This window comes from Epinephelus moara, chromosome 17, assembly GCF_006386435.1.
Source record: "Epinephelus moara isolate mb chromosome 17, YSFRI_EMoa_1.0, whole genome shotgun sequence".
In the NCBI taxonomy this organism is placed as follows: Eukaryota; Metazoa; Chordata; class Actinopteri; order Perciformes; family Serranidae; genus Epinephelus; species Epinephelus moara.
Genome location: NC_065522.1, coordinates 26,515,259 through 26,539,067, shown reverse-complemented (window position 1 = coordinate 26,539,067; position 23,809 = coordinate 26,515,259). Strand labels below are relative to the sequence as shown.

General features: G+C 42.7%; 2 protein-coding genes across 7 annotated transcripts in view; one reads left to right on the top strand and one right to left on the bottom strand.

Annotated features, from left to right (window-relative positions):
* Window positions 1-23,809, bottom strand: part of zgc:194930 (uncharacterized protein LOC557813 homolog) — a 278,453-nt gene that overhangs the window by 161,377 nt on the left and 93,267 nt on the right. The gene's annotated exons all lie outside the window — the stretch shown is intronic.
* On the top strand, window positions 7,366-22,816 carry trip6 (thyroid hormone receptor interactor 6). 6 transcript variants are annotated; one of them, XM_050067686.1, is made up of 11 exons: window positions 7,366-7,471; window positions 7,959-8,005; window positions 12,018-12,231; window positions 13,434-13,537; window positions 13,665-13,778; window positions 13,862-14,452; window positions 15,928-16,021; window positions 16,129-16,298; window positions 16,734-16,912; window positions 17,021-17,141; window positions 18,393-22,816. In XM_050067686.1, exons 3-11 carry the CDS (start codon window positions 12,027-12,029, stop codon window positions 18,522-18,524), a joined length of 1,710 nt encoding a protein of 569 aa, XP_049923643.1. In that variant the 5' UTR covers window positions 7,366-7,471; window positions 7,959-8,005; window positions 12,018-12,026; the 3' UTR covers window positions 18,525-22,816. The 6 variants fall into 6 exon arrangements, with proteins under 6 accessions (XP_049923643.1, XP_049923638.1, XP_049923640.1 ...); XM_050067681.1 differs by having other exon boundaries at window positions 15,925-16,021; XM_050067683.1 differs by having other exon boundaries at window positions 7,385-7,471; window positions 7,959-7,993; window positions 15,925-16,021.

Sequence of the window (23,809 nt, the reverse complement as noted above, 5' to 3'; positions counted from 1 at the left end):
TAAACCATGATGTTTTTTCTAAAGCTAACCACGTGCTTTTATTGCCTAACCCTAAAAACAAGTTGTTTTTACCTGCGTTGGAAGTTTATTTTGAAAAAGACTGTATGCATTTAATGAAGTTTTTTTTTAAACGACATGATGCATGTTATGAACGTAAATTGACACAGCATCCCTGAATGGAACGGATGCAGGAGGGGAATGTGTTGGACCACAGCCTGGCGCCTTTTCAGCTAACTTATTCCAAACCTCCATAGTAGTGGCTACAGTAATCTAGAGTCTGGGAATCTGAGAATTCAGTAGTGCAAGGACAGAATTGCTTTCAATGCCAGTGCTGGAATAATTATTTAGACCAGTACTAATGCTGATAGGCTAATTGACCCTTCACCAAGCCCCACACTGCTCCTTTGATGTTATCCACTGATGGTCCGTCAAACTGTCAGAGGAAGCATGGAGCCCACGCTGTCTCCAACTGCACTCTCTAAAGAAATATCATCCTATTTTTGGACAAACAAAGATATGATTCCAGAGAGAAGCAGACAGAGGGGTCTACAGTCTGTGTTTGAAGGATATATCCAGGATGTCAAACTGACTCAGCAGCAACAACAGGTTAAAAAGACAAAGATAGTTAGAAGCTAAAGCCGAACTATAGGCTACAGATCACAGTGTCAAAGTGAACCATCACATCACTGCTGATCGCCACACAAGACAATAAATATAAAGGGAAACTTTGCGGATATTGAACCAGCTGTGTGGCATTGCAGTGTGTGCAGATGAATGGTGTTTGCTACAGAGGTTGCTGCTTGGCTTTTGCAAATTTGTGGTTGCAACAGCTGTGGCCTGAAGCATTATGTTTTTGTGTTGTCTGTCCCATTCCTGTAAATGCAATATCTCAAAAATGCCTCAGGGAATTTCTTCAAATATGGCACAAACGACCACCTGGACTCAAGGATGAACTGATTAGAATTTGATGGTCAGTAGTCAAGGTCACTGTGACCTTACGCCCATCTTATTCTCGGAAACGCAATGTCTCAAAAAAGCCTTGGGGGTATTTCTTCAAATTTGGCACAAACGTCCACTGGGACGAAATGATAAACTGATTAGATTTTGGTGGTCAAAGGTTATTGTGACCCCACAGAACATGATTTTGGTCATAACTCAGGTATGTATTTACTAATGATGACAAAACTTTACACAAATGTTTGATAGGATAAAATGATGAAGTGATGACATTTTATCTCCAAAAGGTCAAAGGTCAACTTCACTGTGACATCATAATGTTCTCTGAAAACACTTTTCTGGCCATTACTTTACATCATGTCTCAGGAACAGAAGGGGAGACATTTGGTCAGATACTGAATTGGTGACACCAATTTCGGGTGTCCACCTTGAAGTATCCATGTTTTCGTTGTAAATGCAACGTTACATGTTCGAGAGGCGGTAATTCTATTTTTTTCACTTTCACTCGTATTTTGGTGCAGGAGATCTCAAGCATTTCTTCATTCCTCAGGATTTAATCACAAGCAGCAAAGACAATCTGTGTCATTGTTTAGTTGACCGGTTCAGGTACACGGGCATTAGTAAGTACTCCACAACAACAGTGTCCGGAAGCTTCTGGCTTGCTGCCTGAGAGCAGAGGCGTCGTGTTATGAGGACCAAGAGGAAGGAAGCACGACCAAATTGATCGTTCTAGATGGGAGACACCTTCTCTTGGTGGTGAAAAACAACCTCTGCCCCGCCCCGACTGAGAGAAATGCAGCCGACAGATGTGCAGGAACTACCCTGCACACACACACTTACTGAATACATCCTGCAGAGCTGCTCAGAGACATGGATGAAAACGCCTGCGCAGGACATCCGTCAATAATAAAGCGGGCAGGAGACAAGGGAGGAGGAATGGAGATGGAGGAGGGGGTAGTGGAGCGGGGGGATGAGGGCTCAGGGGTCACGAATAACTAAAAAACAAGCGGAAAGTCACATCATCCTCGGTGCAGCCTTGGGTTCACAGAGAAGCAGGCGCAGGACAGTTAATTGAGGCGCCGAAAAAGTGAACTATGAACTGTATTTCCGTCACATCAAAGTATTTTACCGGAGGAGACATTGAAGAAGGAGGAGAGAAATCTTCAAGGCTGCCTGCACAAAAAGTGACGATTGTAGAACAAAGCCAGTGGACAGTTGATTAATAAAGAAAAAACTGGGGCATGACTCTTTTTGGGCGCGGCTCTGCTGCATCTCACCGCTCTCAGTGATAAGACCGTTGTACAATCAGGAGCTCTTTGTTCTGTTAATGTGATGACATGTTTTATGTTTCCGGGGTGAGACCAAACACAATTTTCCTGCCCCACCTGGACAATAATGTTTATTTTATTCTGTTCTAAATTATTTTTATTTCCACTGATTCACTGAGTTGAGACCTCTCCTGTGTGCCAAGTGTGAACTCCCTGTTAAGATTCCTTAAGTGTTCGTTGCTCAGGAGGGTTTTATTGGGAGCCAAATTATCTGCATTGGTCTCTTCCTCAACAAACAAATGGACCAGGTGATTACACCGATGAAAACATCAGTGTTTTTCTAATGCTGTTTGGCTCGTTGCAAAGGGGCTACTAAGTACGGTGGCCGATACGTATATAGCGGACACGTTGTAAATGTATGTTTCAATGACGCTATAGTTAACGTGGTAAGTTTTAGGCACAAAAAACACTTGATTATGGTTTGGAAAAGATAATGTTTTGGCTAAAAGTACTTAAAATTTAGGGGACACTATCTTGGCAGGAAAAGCAGCGATGTCTTGTTAAAAAACTGTCACTTTTCTTGCAACAAAAAACCCCACAAAACACAGCGATGGATCCCTAAAAACACCGCAGTAAAATGACTTGCTAAATCACAACAATTCAGTTGTGTGTTGGTCTCAAAGAGTGGTCTGCAGTTGTTTGCAGCTTGGCAGGCGTCTCGCCGAGCTACAACGCCATCCACCATCCCCTCCACCATCCTGATCAAAAAGTCAGCTTATACATCACTTTAGAGATGTTGAAATGATATGTATGACACCCTGGATGGATGCCCTCTTGGCCTTCACCTGCAAAATATAGTTCAAATTAACATGTATCGACCAGGAAGAGACAACAAAGAGACACAAAAAAACCACAAAGACCTGCAAAGGAACTACAAAGAGACACAACATGACCACAAGGAGACACAAAACAACAACAAAGACCTGCAACTGAACTACAAAGAGCCACAAAATGACTACAAGGGGACACAAAAGGACCAAAACAGTTGCACATATACCTCAAAGAAACTCAAAACAACTACAAAGAGACACAAAACACGTACACAGAAAAACAAAACAACCAAAAAGACACAATATACCCCTACAAGATGCAAAATTGCCTAGAAGATACACAAAACAGCTACAAAGAGACCAAAAAAAGACACAAATATACCTCAAAGAGACTAAACACAACTACACAGAGAAACAAAACAACCAAAAAGACACAAATTTATCCCTGAGAGACACAAAATGACCTCAGAGATACATGAAACAACTACAAAGAGATGCAAAGGAACGACAAAGACACAGAAAACAACTACACAGAGAAACAAAATGACAAAAAGAGGCACAAATATACCCCTAAAAGACACAAAATTACCCATAAGAGACTCAAAGCGACCACACAAAGAAAAAAAATCACCTAAACAGACACAAATGCAACCCTAAGAGATAAAAAATTGCCCAACAGAGACACAAAACGACTACAAAGACGTGAAAAGAAGCTGCAAAGAGACACAAATATATCCCTAGGAGACACAAAATTGCTTCAAAGAGACACTAAAACAACTACAAAGACGAACAAACTGACAAAAAAAGACACAAAACGACTACAAAGACGTGAAAAGAAGCTGCAAAGAGACACAAATATACCTTAAGGACAGAAAACTACAGCAAAGACACATGTAGGAGAGGACGAGAGGCCTCTTGCATGTCCGTGCCCAGGGCCCATTGTCTTATAATCCATAACGTGTCTATAACGTGCAAATGTAACGTATTTGTGGTTTGCAGAAAGTACAATCCAAACACTTCTTCTGTCGACTGGGCTGAGAGAACAACTTCAATAGAGTGAAACGAATTTGCTGAAGCTTTTTTTGGCGTTAGGTGCTTGGACCCAGGTCTAGTTTAATTTAGAACTGCAACTTGTGAAATATCTTTCCTTAGACGACTGTTATGAAAAGCAAATGTGTCAAATGTGAAATAAAACATGGGCAACGTGACCATGTTTGGGTATAAACCCTTTGAAAAATACGAGTCGGAAGTGAAGTGTTTGCCTGGGGCGAGCAGCTTGTGCGCGTGTCCTTGTGCTTTTATTTGTTTGGATGGAGGTCCGATCAATTGTGTGCTTTGTGAAAGAAAAAAAAAGAAGGAAAAACCATAAAGGAAAACAACGATTAAGAAAACAAGGAAAAACCATAAAGGAAAACAACGATTAAGAAAACAGAGAGGGAGATGTAGGTCTCGGCTACTTCCAGGCATTGTGAGAAGAACGGATGAGGGGGGCGGTTGAGGAAAAGTGAGAACATTACTAAACAGGTTCACCAATAGGCGGAAGCCATTGAGTCCATCCCGTTGGTTGGCAAGGCTTGGCAGCGCTCATAGAGACTTCCTGCATGTTACCTCGTCTGTCAGTGCCCATCAGCCACCCCCCGACCATGTTCTTTATGAAATGCAGAGCTGATACTATCGCCATCAATATGATGAACTTTCTGCAAATGAAAAACAAACATTTCACGAGCAAATTAAACATTTCAACGTCTATTTAACTGCTGTCACTCCTCATCAAACACAACAAAGGCGGGGATTCCCCTTCTTCTGTGGTTTCCTGGTTGCCTGGACAGAACTATATTGTTTATCTGATAACGTATGGGCCGAAGCCATGCTTTGACTTCAAATCCCCCACTTGGTGCCAAAGATGTTGATGGCCTCTGCAACAATAACAGATCTGCTTAAACCGCCTCTTCCTGTGATTGCAGCGCGCCGTGGACATATAAGGGCAAACAAGCACGGAGCCACTGGAAGGAGGAGCAGCGGGAGGAAGCGGGGATATCCCAGGGAGCAGCCTCGGTTGTTTGTCCACTTATTGGCAGAGATAGACGGGGAAATAAAAAATAAAACAGTTATGAAGACCTTCCTTTGAAGAAGTGCCTTAAGGAAAGCAGTGGGCCCTCCAACATGGCGCTGGGTGGAGTCGGAGGAAGGAGAAGAAGGAGGGTGCGGGGTAACAGTTGAGGGACAGTTGACCCAAATCTTATGACCCGAAAAATAATAAAGAGAGCCCCTCTGACCTCCATATTCACGGCTGCTTGCAGGGTGGTAAACAACTGGATGTATGGAGAAAACACAGTGTGCTCAATGTTTATCCTGCAGAACCAAAAATATAATAACCTTAAATATGAATCTAAGTGTGCAAAGAAAATCTCCCCCACACCATTACACCACAAGCAGCAGCCTGAACCGTTGATACAAGGCAGGATGGATCCATGACTGAGAAATCCAGACTCATCAGACCAGGCAGTGTTTTTCCAATCTTCTATTGTCCAGTTTTGGTGAGCTTGTGTGAATTGTAGCCTCAGTTTCCTGTTGTTAGCTGACAGGAGTGGCACCTGGTGTGGTCTTCTGCTGCTGTAGCCCATCTGCTTCAAGGTTGGACAAGGTGTTGTTGCTTTAGAGATGGTCTTCTGCAGACCTTGGTTGTAACCAGTGGTTATTTGACTTCCTGTTGCCTTTCTATCATCTTGAACCAGTCTGGCCATTCTCCTCTGACCTCTGACCTTTGGCATCAACAAGGCACTTTTGTGCCTCATCCAAACTTGAGATACCTTTACACATAAGGTTCCTTAATACAATTTAAAGTGTGTATTTCCAAGTGCCGAATTATCTGCATTGGTCTCTTCCTCTCCAAAACAAATGGACCAAAACAGAGGAAGTCATTCATTTTCAATGAGAGCCCGGCGAGTTGGGCGACTTGGGCAACATGGTCATTTGGGTGACCAAAGCGACCGGAGCGGGTCTGGAGGGGAGGTGAAACTTGTTTGACTTTATGGTAATGAGCTCTGATGCGGTTCAATAGCAACCAATGGGAATGCTGCCAAGCTTCGATGAAGCGGGTCCCAGAGAACAAGCCATGTAACTTTGGTTCCTACAGCACACTTGTTCCGACAATGGATATCGTGAAATGTATTACTTGCGTTCGCACCCACTCAGTCCTTTACAATGTGTCGCTGTTCGGTTACAGAGACCAAAATAAAAAGAATGAGGCTTGGGACGGCGTCGCGGAGGTAGTTGGTTGGTCTGGTGAGTTTTAAAGTGTGTAATGTTTGTAACAGAGGAGAGAATTACGTGTTCTGTTTTCATTGACCAAACATAACTTTCTGTTGGCCAACTATGAGCTTTCTGACTGGACAACAGCAAGCTGACACTACGCTGCTTTCAAGCCAGTAGTCCGCTTTGCAACTCCTTTAAATTGACAAGCACGATCGAACGTTCAACGATTCACGTGATGAGCGACTAGAGCGACCAAAGCTGCCACAAATATTTTTGACAGTCGTGCTTCTTGGGCGTCCGCGAGAGACTCTGCCTCTTTGGAAGCTTCTGGTTTGAACGTACAGTAATATATATAAAAACCCAAATACCAGATAATTATAATAAAAACTGCTGCTGCAGTGATGCGGGCACTGCGCCAGTCCGTCGTGGTGAAGAGGGAGCTGAGCCGGAAGGTGAAGCTTTCAATTTACTGGTCCGCCCACCTCCCAACCCTCACCTATGGGCATGAACTCTGGGTAGTGACCGAAAGAATGAAATCGTGGATACAAGCGGCGGAAATGAGTTTCCTCCGTCAGGTGGCTTGGCTCAGCCTTAAGGCTCATTTATGCTCCCTTTGCGTAGGAAAATGTATACGTCTGTTTCAAACGATGTTACCGTCACTGCCCACATACTTCCATGCGCCCTTTACGTTGGCATGGATGTTAACCAATATATCCACCAGGAGGCAGCCGAGCGTCAAAAGTTTATGACAACAACAAACTCAAAAACAAACATGGCGACTGACCCGGAAACTATGATTTTTTTTGTACAAATCTGATCTTGCTTCCAAACTTGTAGTATACATATATTTACATATAAAACTTTCCTTGACATATGTACTTCAGCCTAAAAACCTGTGTCGTTTCTCGCAGGTTTTTTTGTTTAGAAATTTGCCCATCGTTTATGATTCTGGGATTTTTCTATCTGTTTTTCCATCACAGCTTGCAATAAGGTCGATCTTTGTACTTTTATTTTTAAAAAATTCATGTGACAGACCCCCCACCTCTACACACACACACACACACACACACACGGTCTAACAGCAGCAGTTACGTCACACATTGGGAATGCAGCAGTGAGGATCTTGCTGCTGCTGCTACAGGCCTCAGGATCCGCCACAAAGTAGGTTAACGACGCTAAATGTAAAAGAAAGTGGTGTCGCGGTAACTTTCACTGAGCTGTGAGCATTCAAGCCGAAGCTTAGGTTGTGTTTGTGAGGCTGGTTTCAGGCGGTAGGTGTCGGTTATTTCATTGTTTCCTCTTCGGTTGTGTTGAAGTTAGCCTGGAGGCAAGGCACGAGCTCTGCTCGAGTTCAAAACAGGCTAGCAAACAAGTAAACAAGCCTGTTATTAAAGTTAATTATCGCTAATTATCCTCCATTGTGGCTTGTTATATTACTTAAGTGGTATGTTTTACACTCATGTGACGCACAAAGGGCAGATTTGGACGAGCAGCTCAGCAGTTAGTCTCTTTATTCATTTGTAGGAGACGTTAATGTCGCTCAGCGGGACTAACGGTGCCGTTAAAAGCAAGAAAAATGTCGCTAATGTGTTTTTAATGCGACGTGTCTGATGTGTTTGACCAATTTTATTTTGTTCCTGCTTTGTAGATGAGACTGAAGGGAAGAGGAGAGCCACTGTAAAGGTACTGTAAGAGGTAGGAACCGCTAACGCTGATTACACATCATGTTTGCGAATATAGTTGTTATCCCATTTCCTTATTGAGTTAAGTGATGTTGTCTTCCTGTTATTTGTGCCGTGTAACTAGCATGTTTGGCTACATTAAAGCTCCATTGTGTCAGAAAATGTTAAGCTAGCAGGGCATTTGCCTTCAAAATAAAACCGTGTAATTTCCGTTATTGCTGTAGAATAACAAAATAACGCTGTTTAACCGAAAGTAGCAGCAAAATATGATAACGCGAATTAAACCGAATCAGCTAGCAGTTATTTTAGCCGCACTGCCTTTATTTTTAAGTAGTTTTCCGTGATTCTGGAACGCCAAACTATTATTTTGAAATGTAAAACCACCGGATGTTGCTTGTACCCATTCCCGCTAGCTTCACTCTTGTCATCAACTTTGACATTTCACGAGCTGCTACGCCTCCTGTGCGTCCAGCAAGAGGTCCAGCTGACATGAAAGATGGACACAAATGCTTTTAAATCACATATAAACTCACAATTGGCATTAACACACATACACACACAGTGATAAAACCCGTTGAGATTAATTTCCTGGCCCAGCCGTCCTCGGATTTGAGTGTGTGTGCTCATCCGGATTCAGAGGCTTAAATCAGGTCGGTTGTGGAGGTTTGTGGTCACTTTTTCCTCCACGTGGTCTCAGTGTGAGTCCATGCTGATGCTGCATGGTTCAATGGTGACTGTAACAACCCTGTGGGTGGAAAGAATACAAAAAATAAGAGTCAAAAACAAACCACAAGGCTTAGATGCTGTTTATTTCTGTGTGTCCACATCATCTTCTCATCCATCACTGTAATCCTCTTAGCAACAAGGATTTGTGACGGCCACACGACCCGCATACAATCAGTCTGAGTGGGCTGTTAATTTCTCCCCTCTGACAATACCCATTTGTTTTGGCTTGTCCTTGCGCTTGCAATCCATTTAGGCGTCGTGTCAGTCACACAGTGTCTTTCCAAAAAAGGATATGACATGACATGCACACTTGCTTCCTTCGTGCATGGATTCAACCATCATCTTTTAATAATTTAATGCTCTATAAGATGGAAAATGTGATGCCAGATGACCAGCAGAAGCACAAAGGGATGCCTAAAAATCACTCAATCCGACCCCAAATAATGTTAAATATATAAAATACAGACAATATGTGCAGTTCTTTGTGTTTGTTTTCCCCTAAAAAGTGTTCCAAAATCATGCATTCATCGTCATTAAAGTGACTTATCTGCTCTTACTCATTTGGAGGGCAACAAAAAGCAGGCAGCAGTACCACCATGGAAGCTAAGCGATGTACAGCTGTCAACGGGCGGCAGCGAAATGTCTTTATGTCTTTTTAAGTATCAGTTTAAGTGTATGCCATATTTAGAATATTGTCACTGCTTTACCTTGCCGTCAAACAGCGATTTCTCACAGGGAACTGAAGCTGCCTTATCGCTCTCTTCAAAGCCAGACTCCATTAAGAAAAACAGTGATTTAACATTGATGAACACCGGAGCTGCTGGTCTACCGCTGCCTCAGTTAGTGAGTTTGTTGGTGTTATTGTGTGACTTTGGTGTTTAATGTGGTGAGGTCTGATTAACCAGAGTTGCATAATAACACAAATAAGCTACTTGATCAAAGCGACAGCACACCGGCAGCACACCGGTAGCTCCTGTGTACAGAGAGCTTAAATTACTCTTTTTCTAAATGGAGTCTGGTGCTCAAGAGAGCAGTATAATCTTTTGTAGGTGGGACTTTTTTTTGAAGTGGTTAAAATATGTTTTGCTGCTGCCCCTGTCCACAGCAGTACACTGCTCAGCTTCTGTGGCAGTACTCCTGCCTGCTTCTCCAAACTGGGGTGCGCGAGGCACCATCTACTGTAGGCAGGTCATCGATAATACAACCCCACTTTCAAAGATCCCAACTATGCCTTTAAGCATCTTGTTTTCCCTGTTAGGTAATCTGTGATGCTTTCTATAAAGTTCTGTTAAGTGTATCAAAGTAATTCGGGGATAGTTCAGATTTTTTTTTTGGTTGTATGATGTACTAATCCATAGTCAGTGTATTACATACAGTAGGTGTCATTTGGCACGCCCCCAGTTTGGAGAAGTGGACTGGAGACTCCTGCAAACGGGGGCAACAACAAAACATTTTAGCCACCTAAAAAAGTCAATATCAGTTTAAGTGTACATGATGATACAGCCCGTTTGATGAGGAACTGAAGCTATTATATCACTCTCTTAGGTCTAGTCCACACGGACCCGTGTACTTCTGAAACCATGTATTATTCTATACGATTTGGCTGTTTGGCCACACGCAACCTGCACTTTTGGGCCCCCGAAACCGTGTTTTCTTTGAAATTGGAGTCTTCCGGTGAAGTTTTTGGAAGACTCCGGTGCCAGCGGTTGCGTGTGGATAGGATAACCACAGTATTTTATTACCTGTCTCCAACGTTTGACGTCAGAGCGACGGTAAATAGCTAGTGAAATGGCAGACCAAACAAACATGCTGGTGCTAACTTTATTTGAGAGCGTGCTATCTGCTCTCTTTGGTTGGCATATCCAGCTGCTCGACCTAACGACCAACGAAGGAGGCTGCTCCTGTTGCTAGCTACCCCAACTACACTACCTGGCCTGACCAGGCCTGTCGCTGCTTTCGTGGTAGTGTAGTTGGGGTAGCTAGCAACAGGAGCAGCCTCCTTTGTGGATCGGGTTGTTTTTATTTTCCGCACTTCCCTATTCCTGTATTGACTCTGACTTCTGATTGGTTAAAATGGCCTTTCCGTTAGAAGTTACATTGCCACCTACTGCTTTGGCATGTGTATTACATCACTTGGTAGCGGGTTTTGCGGTGGACAAATTTTTTTTGGAAACTGGAGCCCGAAAAACTTCAGTTTCAGAAGTACACGGGTCCGTGTGGACTAGGCCTTAGAGCCACCAGTCTCCATTGACAAAACCAGTAATTTTACCTCACTGAACACAGGAGCTGCTGGTCCTCTGCCGTCTCCATCAGTTAGTTTGTGTCTGTTATTGTGTGACTTTGGTGTTTCCAAATGATCCCTGTTAAACACCAGAGTCACACAATAATATAAACAAAACCAACTGATTAAATATTCTAAATATAGCGTACACTTCAACTGATATTCATTTTTTTAGGTGGCTAAAATACGTTTTGTTGCTGCCCTCGTCCACAGCAGTACATGGCCTAGCTTGGTGAGCCTGGTTTTCCAAACTATCTACTGTATGTAATATACTTTCCATGGATAAGTACCCCATAAAAATGCACTTCAAAAAATCGGAACAGTCCCTTTAATGAAGGCCATCAGGTGCAAGTCAGCACTTTGTCGCCTCAGCTGTGAGTGGCGGTGTTGTTATTTATCCTGCAGAGAATACATAATATATTGTTATGAGCCAGGTGTTCACGTGTATACAGACACATATCATTACACAACATTTCCTGCCCTGTTTTTGTCCCCGCATCGTTTGGAAATAAATGATACCAGTGTGTAAACACCCAGAGACAATAACCATTGTGGGGGGAAAACAGTTTTGCACCTGTTTGTGTTTCTTGTGTACGAGTTTGTGCGCTGGAGAGCTTTTTGCATCGTGTGTTTATCTGGCGCACGCTTTAGGGCAATGTGTGCGCGAGCCTGCTGGAAATCCCCCAGCCTTACAGAATGGCCACTCTCTTCCTGCTCCTCAACTAGAAGCCTATTGTTCGGTCTGTGTGTCCCCGCGTTGCCATAGGAAACAAAGTGTGAAGCATCCCTTAGTTTCCATTGGTTACATATGGCATAAACACACACAGCAGCCACAGCTGTGCTCATGAAAATCAAGGAGGAAAGCTGAAAATCATGCACACCCACTGTTGGGCAAAGCAGAGTCTGTATTGTGTGGCACTGATTTGCATTCAGGGTGCCAGAATAAATCATAGCACTAAAAACTTAATCGATAAAACAACATGACACAAACGTTGTCTTTTTCTTTCTTTGATCTCAGAAGGCTGCCATGTCCGGTCCCACCTGGCTTCCACCGAGGACTCTGGATAGCCCTGAGCGAGCCGTCCCCCAGATGTCTCACTCTGCTGGGTCAGCGATCTACAGAGCCCCCAACAAGAAGGGGGCGTCTGACTTCCGGCCAAAATACGGCCCCTATGACCAGAACGGAGGAGGAGGAGGGATGGCCAACAGGTACATGGCTACAGGACCCACAGGTAAGAAGACCTACTGGAGTCAGGGATGGCAGTCATGTGCACTTGTAGATAAAATATAGGCCTATATTAATGAAGGTTCATTAGTACGGTTTTGTATTTCTCTGTAATGTAGCACAGTGTTAACAATGTTACTGATACTATTCTTTCTCACACCTTCAGCTCAAACCATTGTGTTGCCCCGCCCAAAATATATAATATAATAATTAAATTAATATCGTAAACATGCGGGCGACTAGTCGACTAATGGCCCTAAATGACGACTATTGGTCGACTAGGAAAATTCAGGGGACAGCCCTAGTATTTAAGTGTTCTCATGATTTTTCCCCATATTTTTAAGCCCTCAGTATATCCAACCTACATATAGATCATAACCCTTAAGTGAAGTTTTCTTAGATAGCAATGGCCGGAGGCATTTTGTTTTTGGGTCGTCCATCCGTCCCATTCTTGTAAAGGTGATACCTCAAGAACGCCTTGAGGGATTTCCTCAAATTTGGCACAGACGTCCATTTTAATAAAGAATGAACTGATCGGCTGAATCCAAACGTCCACCCTCTGGACTTGCAAACTGAGCCCTTGCGGTCTTAAGTCGTACGTACTATAACCTGAGACGTAAATAAGGGCTCTGACTGCGACGAGACTGCTGAAGTCCCAAGCATACTCACTGGAGGTCTGCAGAAAGTCCGCTTTAGGCCCGTTGCGGACAGGAATTGTGGATTTGGACAGCCCTAAGCGCTCTCAGACTTACTGGAAACACGCCTGCAAAGTGTGTGAGTCTGTAATTGTGGACATTTGAGATCAACTATTGAACTAGATGTTGGTGAAAGGTAAAAGGTCAACGTTACTGTGACCTCGTGAACATGTTTTTGGCCATAACTCAAGGATTCATGTGCTAATTTTGACAAAATTTGACACAAATGTTTCATCGGATTTGATAGGGAAGTGATGTAATTTTATATCCAAAAGGTCTAAGGTTTTACTCAACGTCATATCTCAGGAACAGAGGGGGAGACATTTGGTCAGAGACTGAGTTGGTGACACTAATTTTGGGTGTTCATCTTAAAACTGTGGTGACTGTACAGATCCTCTGTGCTGCCGGGGGAAGAAGCATCGTCTACTGTCATGGCTGCTCATGAGTCTGGACAGGCATGGATGTAAACTGTGAGGTGGTAACTCTAGTTTGATATCTGTTCTCTTACCTAAAGGTGGACCCATTCATCACTCGTCGAGCGATCATTACTACTCCCCTCCCCATGGTCCCAAAGAAGAACGCAACTGGAGCCCTCACATGGACAGCTACGAGCTGATGGTTGGTGCCACTTACTGGAGCTTTACTGATAGAAAATAAAAAGCATCTTGAGCTATTGTGATGTTTTGTTTAAATACTCAGTCCTCATGTGTGTGTTAACATGCTCCTCATGCTGCTGTGTTGTCAGCATCGTGGTCCTGAAAAGCCAGTGAGCTATCACTCCAAAATCGATGCTGAGATTGACTCCCTCACCAGCATGCTCGCTGACCTGGACAGCCACCCACAGGACTCCAGCACACAAGTAGGACCATACACTTTACTGAAATTAAATGTTTTCTTGAGAAATTGCATGTGCAGTTTTGCTAATTTCCGCACTCCCCGCAGCTGTACGACAACGTGCCTTATAACAAGTACCTCTCAGGGGATCTCTACAAACCTGCGCACCAGAGCGCACCCCCTCCTCAGGGTCGGCCATCCATGGGCTACCCCCCTCATCCCCAGAGCCAATACCACCCAGCGCCGCCCTACCCCAACGAGCACCAGTCACCTCAGTACTCCACCTCCCACCAGCAGGACTACTACTCCACGTCAACTCCTAAGCCCTACCCTCAGCCCGTCCCGGCCTCCTACACCACTGCCTCAACTCCCACCGGGCCCAGGTTCAGCGTCCAGGTCAAGACGGCGCAGCCTGTCACCTACTCTCAGACGGGGAGGCAGGCTGAGCAGGCGTACACACCACCCCCTCCTCGCCAGCACGTTTCACGCCCCCCTCCCCAGAGTCAGACAAGTCAACAGGGCTGGTACCCTCCACATCCCAACTCACAAGCTCAGGAGATGCACTCTGAGGCGGTGTACAAAGGGAGCAGCTCAGGACCTGGAGGAAGAGTCAACCAGGTTCCACTGTCCAAGAGAGGGATGGAAAATAATCAGACAGGGTCAGGAGCTGCACAGAGTCCTGCTTACCAGTCCAGCAAGGTAGGGACGCATATCTACATCTCTGAGTTTGAAAATTCAAGGAATACTTCACCTCACAAATTACTGTTTGTGTATCAGTTACTCAACCCGTGTTAAAGCTGAATTCGTGAGGGAAACTGTCGGTGAACGAAGAATCCAAAAACAGAAAAATTTTGAAGAGTTAAAGTCAGAGGGGTCTGTGTTTAAAGGCAAAAGAACAAAGCCAGCACGCCTTATTGCATGATCCAAATCTACATCGTCTTAAGTTACATAGTGACTTCAAAGACTCTTAATGTTTTTTGTGGCATATTCTTTGGTGGGATGATTTTATTAACAATGTTCGCCTCCCTGTGTGTCAATGTTCCACCACAACAAGTTCCAGGGTGTCTAAAAAGTCTGGAAATGCCTTAAATTAACAGTGCTGAATATATTAGACTTGTCGGACTTGACTGTTTGGTTCAGTTCAATCAAACTCAAGTTCATTTGCCCCCTAAGTGTGGTTCGTTTGGGCAGGTGTGAACACAGCAACCAGACCCAGACCTTCTTGAAGAGGTGGTCTCGGTCTAGTTACAACCGAACTCTGGTGCGGTTCGTTTGTGGTCGAGAACGTGTTCCGACCTGGATCTGAACCAACTGCAGTCACATGACACATTGTTTGGGTTAAACATGAGCATGTTACAGTCCTGGAGGATTATTAATGTGCACCTCCTCCTGTACTGCCTTAATATGCACATTCAGCACATCCAATGCATCAAAACATTGTTTTCTAGTTGGAGCCGCGCCTCGTTTTCAAACTGTATGGTTTGACTAAAATGAACAATGACAGCAATATAGTCCACGATGAGCAGCGCTAAAATCAACCTGCGTAGTTGTCCCTCCATTGTGACATTAGAAAGTGTCACATTTATCTTGCAAGTGTACTCTTCTTCAACGCTTTGTTTACTTCCTGGATTTTTCCTGCATGGAAATTCTGACCAATCAAGAGCAGCTTTCACACACAAGGCATTTGATCTGGTCCGCTTGTAAATGCTGCCGTGAGAACAGGAACCAACAACTCTAAGTGTGAAAGCACCCTTCATTATACATGCATGACTTTGTGAAGGGATGTTTTGATATAGTTTTGCTGTTGTTAAATGTGGACCCCTATGAGTTGAATTCATCAAGAATTTTCTGCATTTACGGACCCTTCGTTCACCGTGGAGACATGCGAGAAAAACGAACTTTTCCTCGTGAATTCAACGTAATGTCGGGTGAGCAATCAATATACAAATGGTCATTTCAAGGGTGAAGTATTCCTTTAAATGTGAAGGAAACGCACATACACAAATTTGTTTAGACACTGTACGAACCTAAACCTGATACTTTTTTTGATAACTTTGACAAATACAAACATGAGGAAGCCAAACATCTTAACGTTGGTTATAAAAGAGATTCTCTCTGGTCTTTTGGTTTTCCTGTTACATATGTGATTCATGTATCATGTCTTCTTCCAGCAGAGCATAGCAACAAGCAGGCCCGAGGAAGAGCTGGAACGACTAACCAAGAAGTTGGTATATGATATGAACCACCCCCCTGCTGAGGACTATTTTGGTACAGTCGCTACTCATCACATTAACGACTTATGACACCACAAAAATGTGCATTCTGGTATTTAAAACAAAAAAGAAAACTCAAATAGACAACACTGTGACTTTCAGGCCGCTGTGCCCGGTGTGGTGACAACGTGGTCGGCGATGGCAGCGGCTGCATCGCCATGGAGCAGGTGTTCCATGTGGAGTGTTTCACGTGTATCACCTGCCACGCCCGTCTCCGAGGGCAACCGTTCTACGCCCTCGAGAAGAAGAGTTACTGTGAGAGTTGTTACATTGTAAGTGAAGGCAAAGGTCACATTTTTGGCCACTACGGTGACCCGTTACTGGTTTTACTCCAATGTGTGTCAACCTTTTATCCACTTAAAGCATCCTCAAAGGGATCAGAGTGTTTAAGGTACAGTTGTGTGAGATACTCATCCATAGTCAGTGTATTACCTTCAGTAGATGTTGGTCAGCACGCCTCCAGTTTGGAGAAGCAGACCGGTGTACTGACACAGAGGCTAAGCAATGTACTGCTGTGGACAGCGGCAGCAGCAAAACAGATAATATCGGTTCAGTGTACGCTATATTTAGAATATTTTCACCACTTTACCTTGCCTTTCCGACGGGATTTATATGTCTGTATTTCCTGGTTGATCCTACGTTCTGTTGCAGTGCTGCTCTGTCTCTCATCCTCTGATCCACACACCTGTCTCTGCTCTTCTTGTCAGAGTACATTAGAGCGCTGTTCAAAGTGCTCCAAGCCCATCCTGGACCGTATCCTGCGGGCCATGGGAAAGGCGTACCACCCTCGCTGTTTCACGTGTGTGGTTTGCAACTGCTGCTTGGACGGGGTGCCCTTCACCGTGGACGCAACCTCTCAGATACACTGCATAGATGACTTCCATAGGTACGACGGCGTTCCGGCACTGTGACGCTGTAACTGGTTTTCTGTTTAAACTAGAAGTGACAGACATGCTCACTAACTGTAAATGTTGATGTTTGTTTTCCCCGACAGGAAGTATGCTCCTCGCTGCTCAGTTTGCGGAGAGCCCATCATGCCTGAACAGGGCCAGGAGGAGACGGTGAGGATCGTAGCTCTGGACCGCAGCTTCCATGTTAACTGTTACGTCTGCGAGGTGAGTCAACCGGGCAAGATTTTATAGCACAGAGTACCAGAAACATCACGACCAGCTCTAAACATCGTATTTGAAAGGTTTGAGAGAAGTTTTCATTGAAGAATGAAAGATTGGCATTTCTTGCTCTCGTCGCATTTGAATCCTTGTGGCCTTGTTTTTCACTGCAATATAAATGTCCTGCACCTGTTTGGAAACGGCACAATCACTGCTAGAAGAAGGGAGAAATCAAAAATGTCTTTGGTGCAGGATAACGCAGTTAAAATGCCATAAATCATAACAAAAATTAAAAACAAATTAAATTTCTTTCATTTGTTGTACAAAAATTTGAAAAAATTGAATCCATATAAGGAACAATTTTCCAGGTGCCCACAAGTGTTATCATTATCGGAAAAAAATGGCGGCTCAGCCTCTCTTGCCTCTTCTTGCTGCTTTGTGTAAACCCAAAGCGTCCTGGAACAGTGTGGTGCTTCAAAGCAAATTTGACACAGTGGCTAAACCATAGAATTACATCTTCTGGGTCCGTCACGTGATGCCATGGGGCCCAAAAAAGACTTTCCTGTGACGGGATTTCCCACACATTTGTTTATTTGTGGCGGCCTGCCATGATTAAAACGTCTACAGCCACATTTTGATTTTCTATTTCTCGAGCTGGACCCTTCATTAGGAGCGCTGTTGGAATATTTATACCAGTTATTCGCACTCTTGCAGCGCAGAGTGTACTCTGGGCACAGCCGGAGCAGCAGAACATCAAGTGAAACTTAACCCTTCATTGCGCTGGGTCGAAAAGTTTGCTCTCACTCACAAACTGCTCTCATCCATCGATCTGATCTGATCTGATCCACCCTGTGATTCAAAGCTCCACACTGCTGATGATGAAAAGAGGAAGGGTTTCGTCTGTGCTGCGTTCACTGACCTGTGGAAACCTCTGAATTTAGAGAGGGGGCACAGACTGATACAAAGGGAGACTTGCGTTGTGAAAGAGATGGCTGCCCAGTCTGAACAGTGTACATAGACTATCAGAAGTCATATGAGTCACATCTTCATTATTGCAGCTTTGACTTTTACACAGTTGTACTAAAAGTTAATAAGACTTATTTATGCACCAGGTGCAAGAATCCTAAACCTGCCTATGAAATGTAGGAGTTGTTGTTGTTTAGAGAGTGCCCCAGATTTGCTGGATATGTTGCATGTGACGTGTTCATGGGATGAGTCCGTGGCAGTGTGTTGATTTGAACTGACTGTGTTCATCAGGAATGTGGCCTCCTGCTGTCCTCTGAAGGGGAGGGTCGAGGCTGTTACCCGCTGGACGGCCACATCTTATGTAAGAGCTGCAGCGCTCGCCGCATCCAGGACCTCTCGGCCAAAATCTCCACTGACTGCTAACAAACCTCCAGCGTCCGCTCCACCCTTTCAGCCCTCTCCGTCTCATGACAGCCAACATTACACATGATTGATGGCGCAGACAGGAAATGCCTGCTCAGAGGTGCTTTTCTTTTTCTTGGTTGCTCTGACTATGAGTTGACATAACTGTTGCAATAGTTCCCTCTGGTGGTATCCAGGTGTAAGTTCATTTGCAGAGATGGGACGTGGGGTTCTGATGGAGCAACCACGTCACTAGTTTCCTTTCATTCAGATTTCCTGCTCCATTTTCTTTCTTTGTTTTGGTACACAGCTCCCCCATTTGTCACCTTTAGTTCCTTGTTAGTATGACAGTGGCCTGACCTGCAGGCAGCTTGGGCTCCACTCACCACGTATCGGTACGGCTCAACTATTAGCTCACACATTATCATCACTGTCAAAGACAATTAAAGGAATACTTCACCCCCCAAATGATCATCTTTACATCAGTTTCTCGTCCTGTGTTACGCTGGATTCTTGAAGAAAGCAACAAAAAATTATGAGACTGAGAAAAGCTATATCATAAAATCTGTTCACAAACTCTCACACAACTCGTGCAGAATAATCCAAGTCTCAGTTATCCAGTTGTACGCTCAATGCTTCCCAAACAGACGGCCCTTTTTAACAGGAGCTTAAAGCAAAACTTATCTATGCTCTCTTCAAAGCCAGACTCCATTGACAAAAACAGTAATTTTACAGTTTCCTCCGAGCAGTACAGTTCAGTTGGGTACGCTTTTGCTCCATTCCCACTGTGAAAAGTTGTGGATGGTATCAATGGAACCGTTCCTTACCGTCCCCATGTTTGGTCCCCCCTCTGTTGGGGTACCTAGCACACAGATCTGGTACTAAAAGGTGGAGCTGTGAACACTGCAGTCTGATTGGTCAGTAGAGGACGGTCACTCTGCTCAGGGCTGAGTTGTGTCTGGTTTTGAGGCTCATGTAACCACTGTTCATACTGTGGAGAGTTTTATTAGTAAACTGTAACTATAAAATGAAAGGATGTTTTGCTGCCTCTCACAGCAGCTGGAGTCTGAGAAAAATAATTCACTGGGCCGACTGCCGGCGACTTTTAAGGTGGAACGTTAACTTGTAATGTTACTCAATGCATGAGTTTTTGGATTCTTTGTTCACCATGGAGGTATGTGAGAAAAATCAAGTTTCTATACAAATCCAGCTCAACACGGGGTGACAAATTGATCTACACATGGTCATTTTGGGGCTGAACAAGTATGGAAGGATGTCATAGATTTAGACTCTGCAGAGAAGCAGCCTAAATATTAATTAGACTTGTCTAAACCTGTCTAAACGACGGGACCTGTACATTTGTAAAACACTAAACGTCAAAGTGCAGAACTGCCTCAGAACAAGCATATTAAAAGCACATAATGCAACAGCTGTGACTGTACATACCAGGCTGGTTTGGTCTGACAATGAAACTGTTGCTAACTGTTTGGGAAAGCATGTAGCCTTCAGTGCAGTGAACCTTTGCAGAGACGTAGCCTCATAGCAGGAGAAATGTAGACCACAGGAATGTGTAGTTACACCCCAGACGTTATTTTATTTTCCTTTTAGTCTTCATTAAATGCTAGTACAATATTTGCTAGAACAAATCTCTCCTACATGTCAAACACATCACAGTATCATGTTGTTTAGTTATTAAATCAAAGCTCATAACAGGATCGCTGCCATTTTTTTTTTTTAAATCATCCAGAATAACATTTTTGAATGTCTGTACGAAACACAATCTTGCTTTTGTTTGTTTAACGTGTTGTTGGTTGATACTTGACTGTTACATTGAAGATGACGGTGCAATGAAGTCAAAGGAAAACAGGGTGTTGGTCACTGACGTGGCTTGAAAACATTCTGGTGTGAAGTTTGAGCCTCGTGAAGAGTTTGTACGTTAACATACATTTAGAGGAAAGAATGAAATTAGGATTAGACTCAATTTAAATTCAAATACTTGGAATTTATTTTGATGTATTTTTCCCTTGTGATGTTGGAACACAACTCTGCGCTTGCGGATTTGGTTTTAGTTCATTCTTGCACTCACGTGGGCCGAGTTAACGCTTTGGAGCTACAGTATTGTTATGATTGTGTTTAACCTCTGTCTTTCCGTCCTGATTTTTGTATTTGTGTAACTTTAAAGGGCTAGAAATTTGAAAGCCTTATCTCAAGGATGTCATTCAGTTTCATAATAATCCTCTTTTGAAACTGCGATTGTCTGTGAATTCTGCTTTTTTTTCTCGTTCGGATCATGCGATAACGGTTCAGAGTTGCATATTTCATCTCTTGTTAATTTATCTCATGACAAATATGATGTATATACTGCGGTCTTTGGAAGACTATTGGGGCCAGGCATAAGAGGAAAATTGAGAGGGCGGAGATTCTTTTAAAATTTTGCATTCTAGAATAAAGTTGAAATGTTGAGAATAATGTTGAGAAATAATGTCAAATATTAAGTCTTAGTGCCAGGCATAAGGGAATAAAAATCAGGAAGAAGATTCAGGAGTTTAAAAAAAAAAAAAAAATCAAAATGTCAAGAATAATAATGTTGAAAATAATGTAGAACTTTCAGTACAGGCATAAGTCGGGCAAAAAGCCACCACTTTTCTGTCAAAGTCAGGCATAAGAATATTTATATAACGGAAGAAAGATTTTTTTTTTGCATTTTAATAATAAAGTCAAAATGTTAAGAATTATAGTCGAAGTATTGTGAGTAAACCTGGAATATCAGTTCGAGAATAAAGTCAAAGCGTTGAAAATAAAGTTTAAATGTCTAGAGTAAAATATCAATTCTAGAATAAAGTTTAAATGACGAGAATAAAGTCGAATGGTCTAGAAAAAAGTTGGAAAATCATTTTTAGGATAAAGTCGAAATAAGAAAATAAAAATAATTTAAAAAAAAAGTCGAGAAAGTCAATGCGAGAATAAAATCAAAGTGTTTAGAATGAAGTTTAAATGATGAGAATAAAGTCAAAATGTTTTGAATAAAGTTGAAATATTTTCAGAATAAATTAGAAATGTTTTGAATAAAGTTGAAATGACAAGAATAAAGTCTAAATGTCGAGAATAAAGTTTAAATGACGAGAATAAAGTCTAAATGTCAAGAATAAAGTCTAAATGTCGAATAAAGTCTAAACAACGAGAATAAAATGTCAAAGTTGCAAATAAAATCTAAATGTGGAGAATAAAGTCTAAATGTCAAGAATAAAGTTTAAATGATGAGAATAAAGTCTAAATGTCAAGAATAAAGTCTAAATGTCGAATAAAGTCTGAACAACGAGAATAAAATGTCAAAGTTGCAAATAAAATCTAAATGTGGAGAATTAAGTCTAAATGTCGCGAATAAAATCTAAATGTGGAGAATAAAGTCTAAATGTCAAGAATAAAGTCTAAATGACAAGAATAAAGTCTAAACAACGAGAATAAAATGTCCAAATGTTGCGAATAAAATCTTAATGTGGAGAATAAAGTCTAAATGTCAAGAATAAAGTTTAAATGATGAGAATAAAGTCTAAATGTCAAGAATATAGTCTAAATGTTGCAAATAAAATCTAAATGTCGAGAATAAAGTCTAAATGTCAAGAGTGAAGTCTAAATGACGTAAATAAAGTTTAAATGTTGACAATTAAGTTTAAACGTTAAGAATAAAGTCTAAACGCAGAGAACAAACTCTCAAGACTAAAGTCAAACTCTTGAGAATAAATCAAACTACCAGTGCATAAGGCTGCCTCTACAAAATGCCCGGTGTAGAAACCAGACACCTTCAAGAATTGGTTGCATTCGTGCAAACTGAAACAGCTGGTAATGGACAAATGGATGTTATTTAATGTTACACCTGCGTGCACTACAGAGAGAAAATGTTCTGTCATCTTCTTCCTCTCACGCCTGGCCCTGATACTCCTCTGTAGTATTCATCTGCTTCTTATCACCAACATTATCTTTTCATTCATGCTCAGATGTGTCATTTTAAAATCCTCACCCATGCCAACTCGTGTGTCATACTCCTCCAATCACATAGATTTTGTTAGCGTCGATCATCCTCACCGTGTGTGTTCAGTTTGAAATGCTGTGAACTGGAGCTTGTAGATGAGAGCCCGTGGTACTGCAGCAGACCTCTGTCTGCTGATGAACTCACACTGAGACAAAGAAGAAGAAGGAGGCCATTTTGTACCGAGGTAGCTACATTAACGGGAGAGCATGTGAACAACATGGGTGGATTTTCTCCTAATACAGGTTGTAGTAACATTATTGATTATTAAAATGTCAACAAGTCAGTCGGTTTGTGCGTCGTTTTTTAACACAGTCAATGTCACTGTAGCTACACAGGTCCAATGAAGTAACAGCCACACATCAGATGACTTTGGAAGGTTTATTTTGTCTGTCTCTTTTTTCAGCAGACATCTTGAAAACTTTGTTCAGCACAACAGAAATGTGATGAAATCCAATAAGACGTATAATTTCATCCATGTAAAGGCACGCCAACAAACATTATGCACAAAATAAACAAATTAAAGAAGACAAACAAATATCTTACTGAAACATTTCTCTCAAATGTTCAAAACTTAAAGGGGTACGCACGCCGTTCTGCAACGTTCTGAAAACCTGCCAGTTCACACCAATGCAACTAGATGAGATGGTGTATCATCACTATGCAACAACTCTCTGTACTTCCATTCTGATTTGCAGCTTTTCAGACTTACTTTGTGGCTGAATTTAATTTGTCGCTTTGTAAAACATGAATGAGGATAGTGATAGTGAGATACTGGCTACAGCTGCATCTGTAGTAGTGATGAAACAGTGAAAAACAGAACCAAAACGAGCAGCAGACCAGCCAGTTCACACCGCTGCAACTTTTCTTTGTAATGTTCTAAAGCAGTTTGATTTCGTGTCGTCTCGATTCTTTGGTAGGAACCGGAGAATATCCTTCAGCTTGTGCTTGAGTGTCCACATGTCCGCACATTCTGAGTGCTAGCGTAATTTTTTTACCAATGTGGCAAGAACATATGCTGTTGCGCGCGGCACCCTGGACAAAAGGCTGCTCAGGCGTCTTTAATAAAAGTGTTCTGACTTTTTTCGGCTGTCTCAAATGCTTGTAGTCGAAAATCTGTGAACTTTTCAGAAAGGCGTTGATGTCGTGGTTCCCGTGCTGTATGATGCGTCAGTCAGAAACTATCACAACAGTCAACCCTCTGTTGGGGTAGCATTATGTTAGCAACATAGGTAATGTTAATGTCAAGATAGTGTCATAGAAACAAAACCAATGTGCA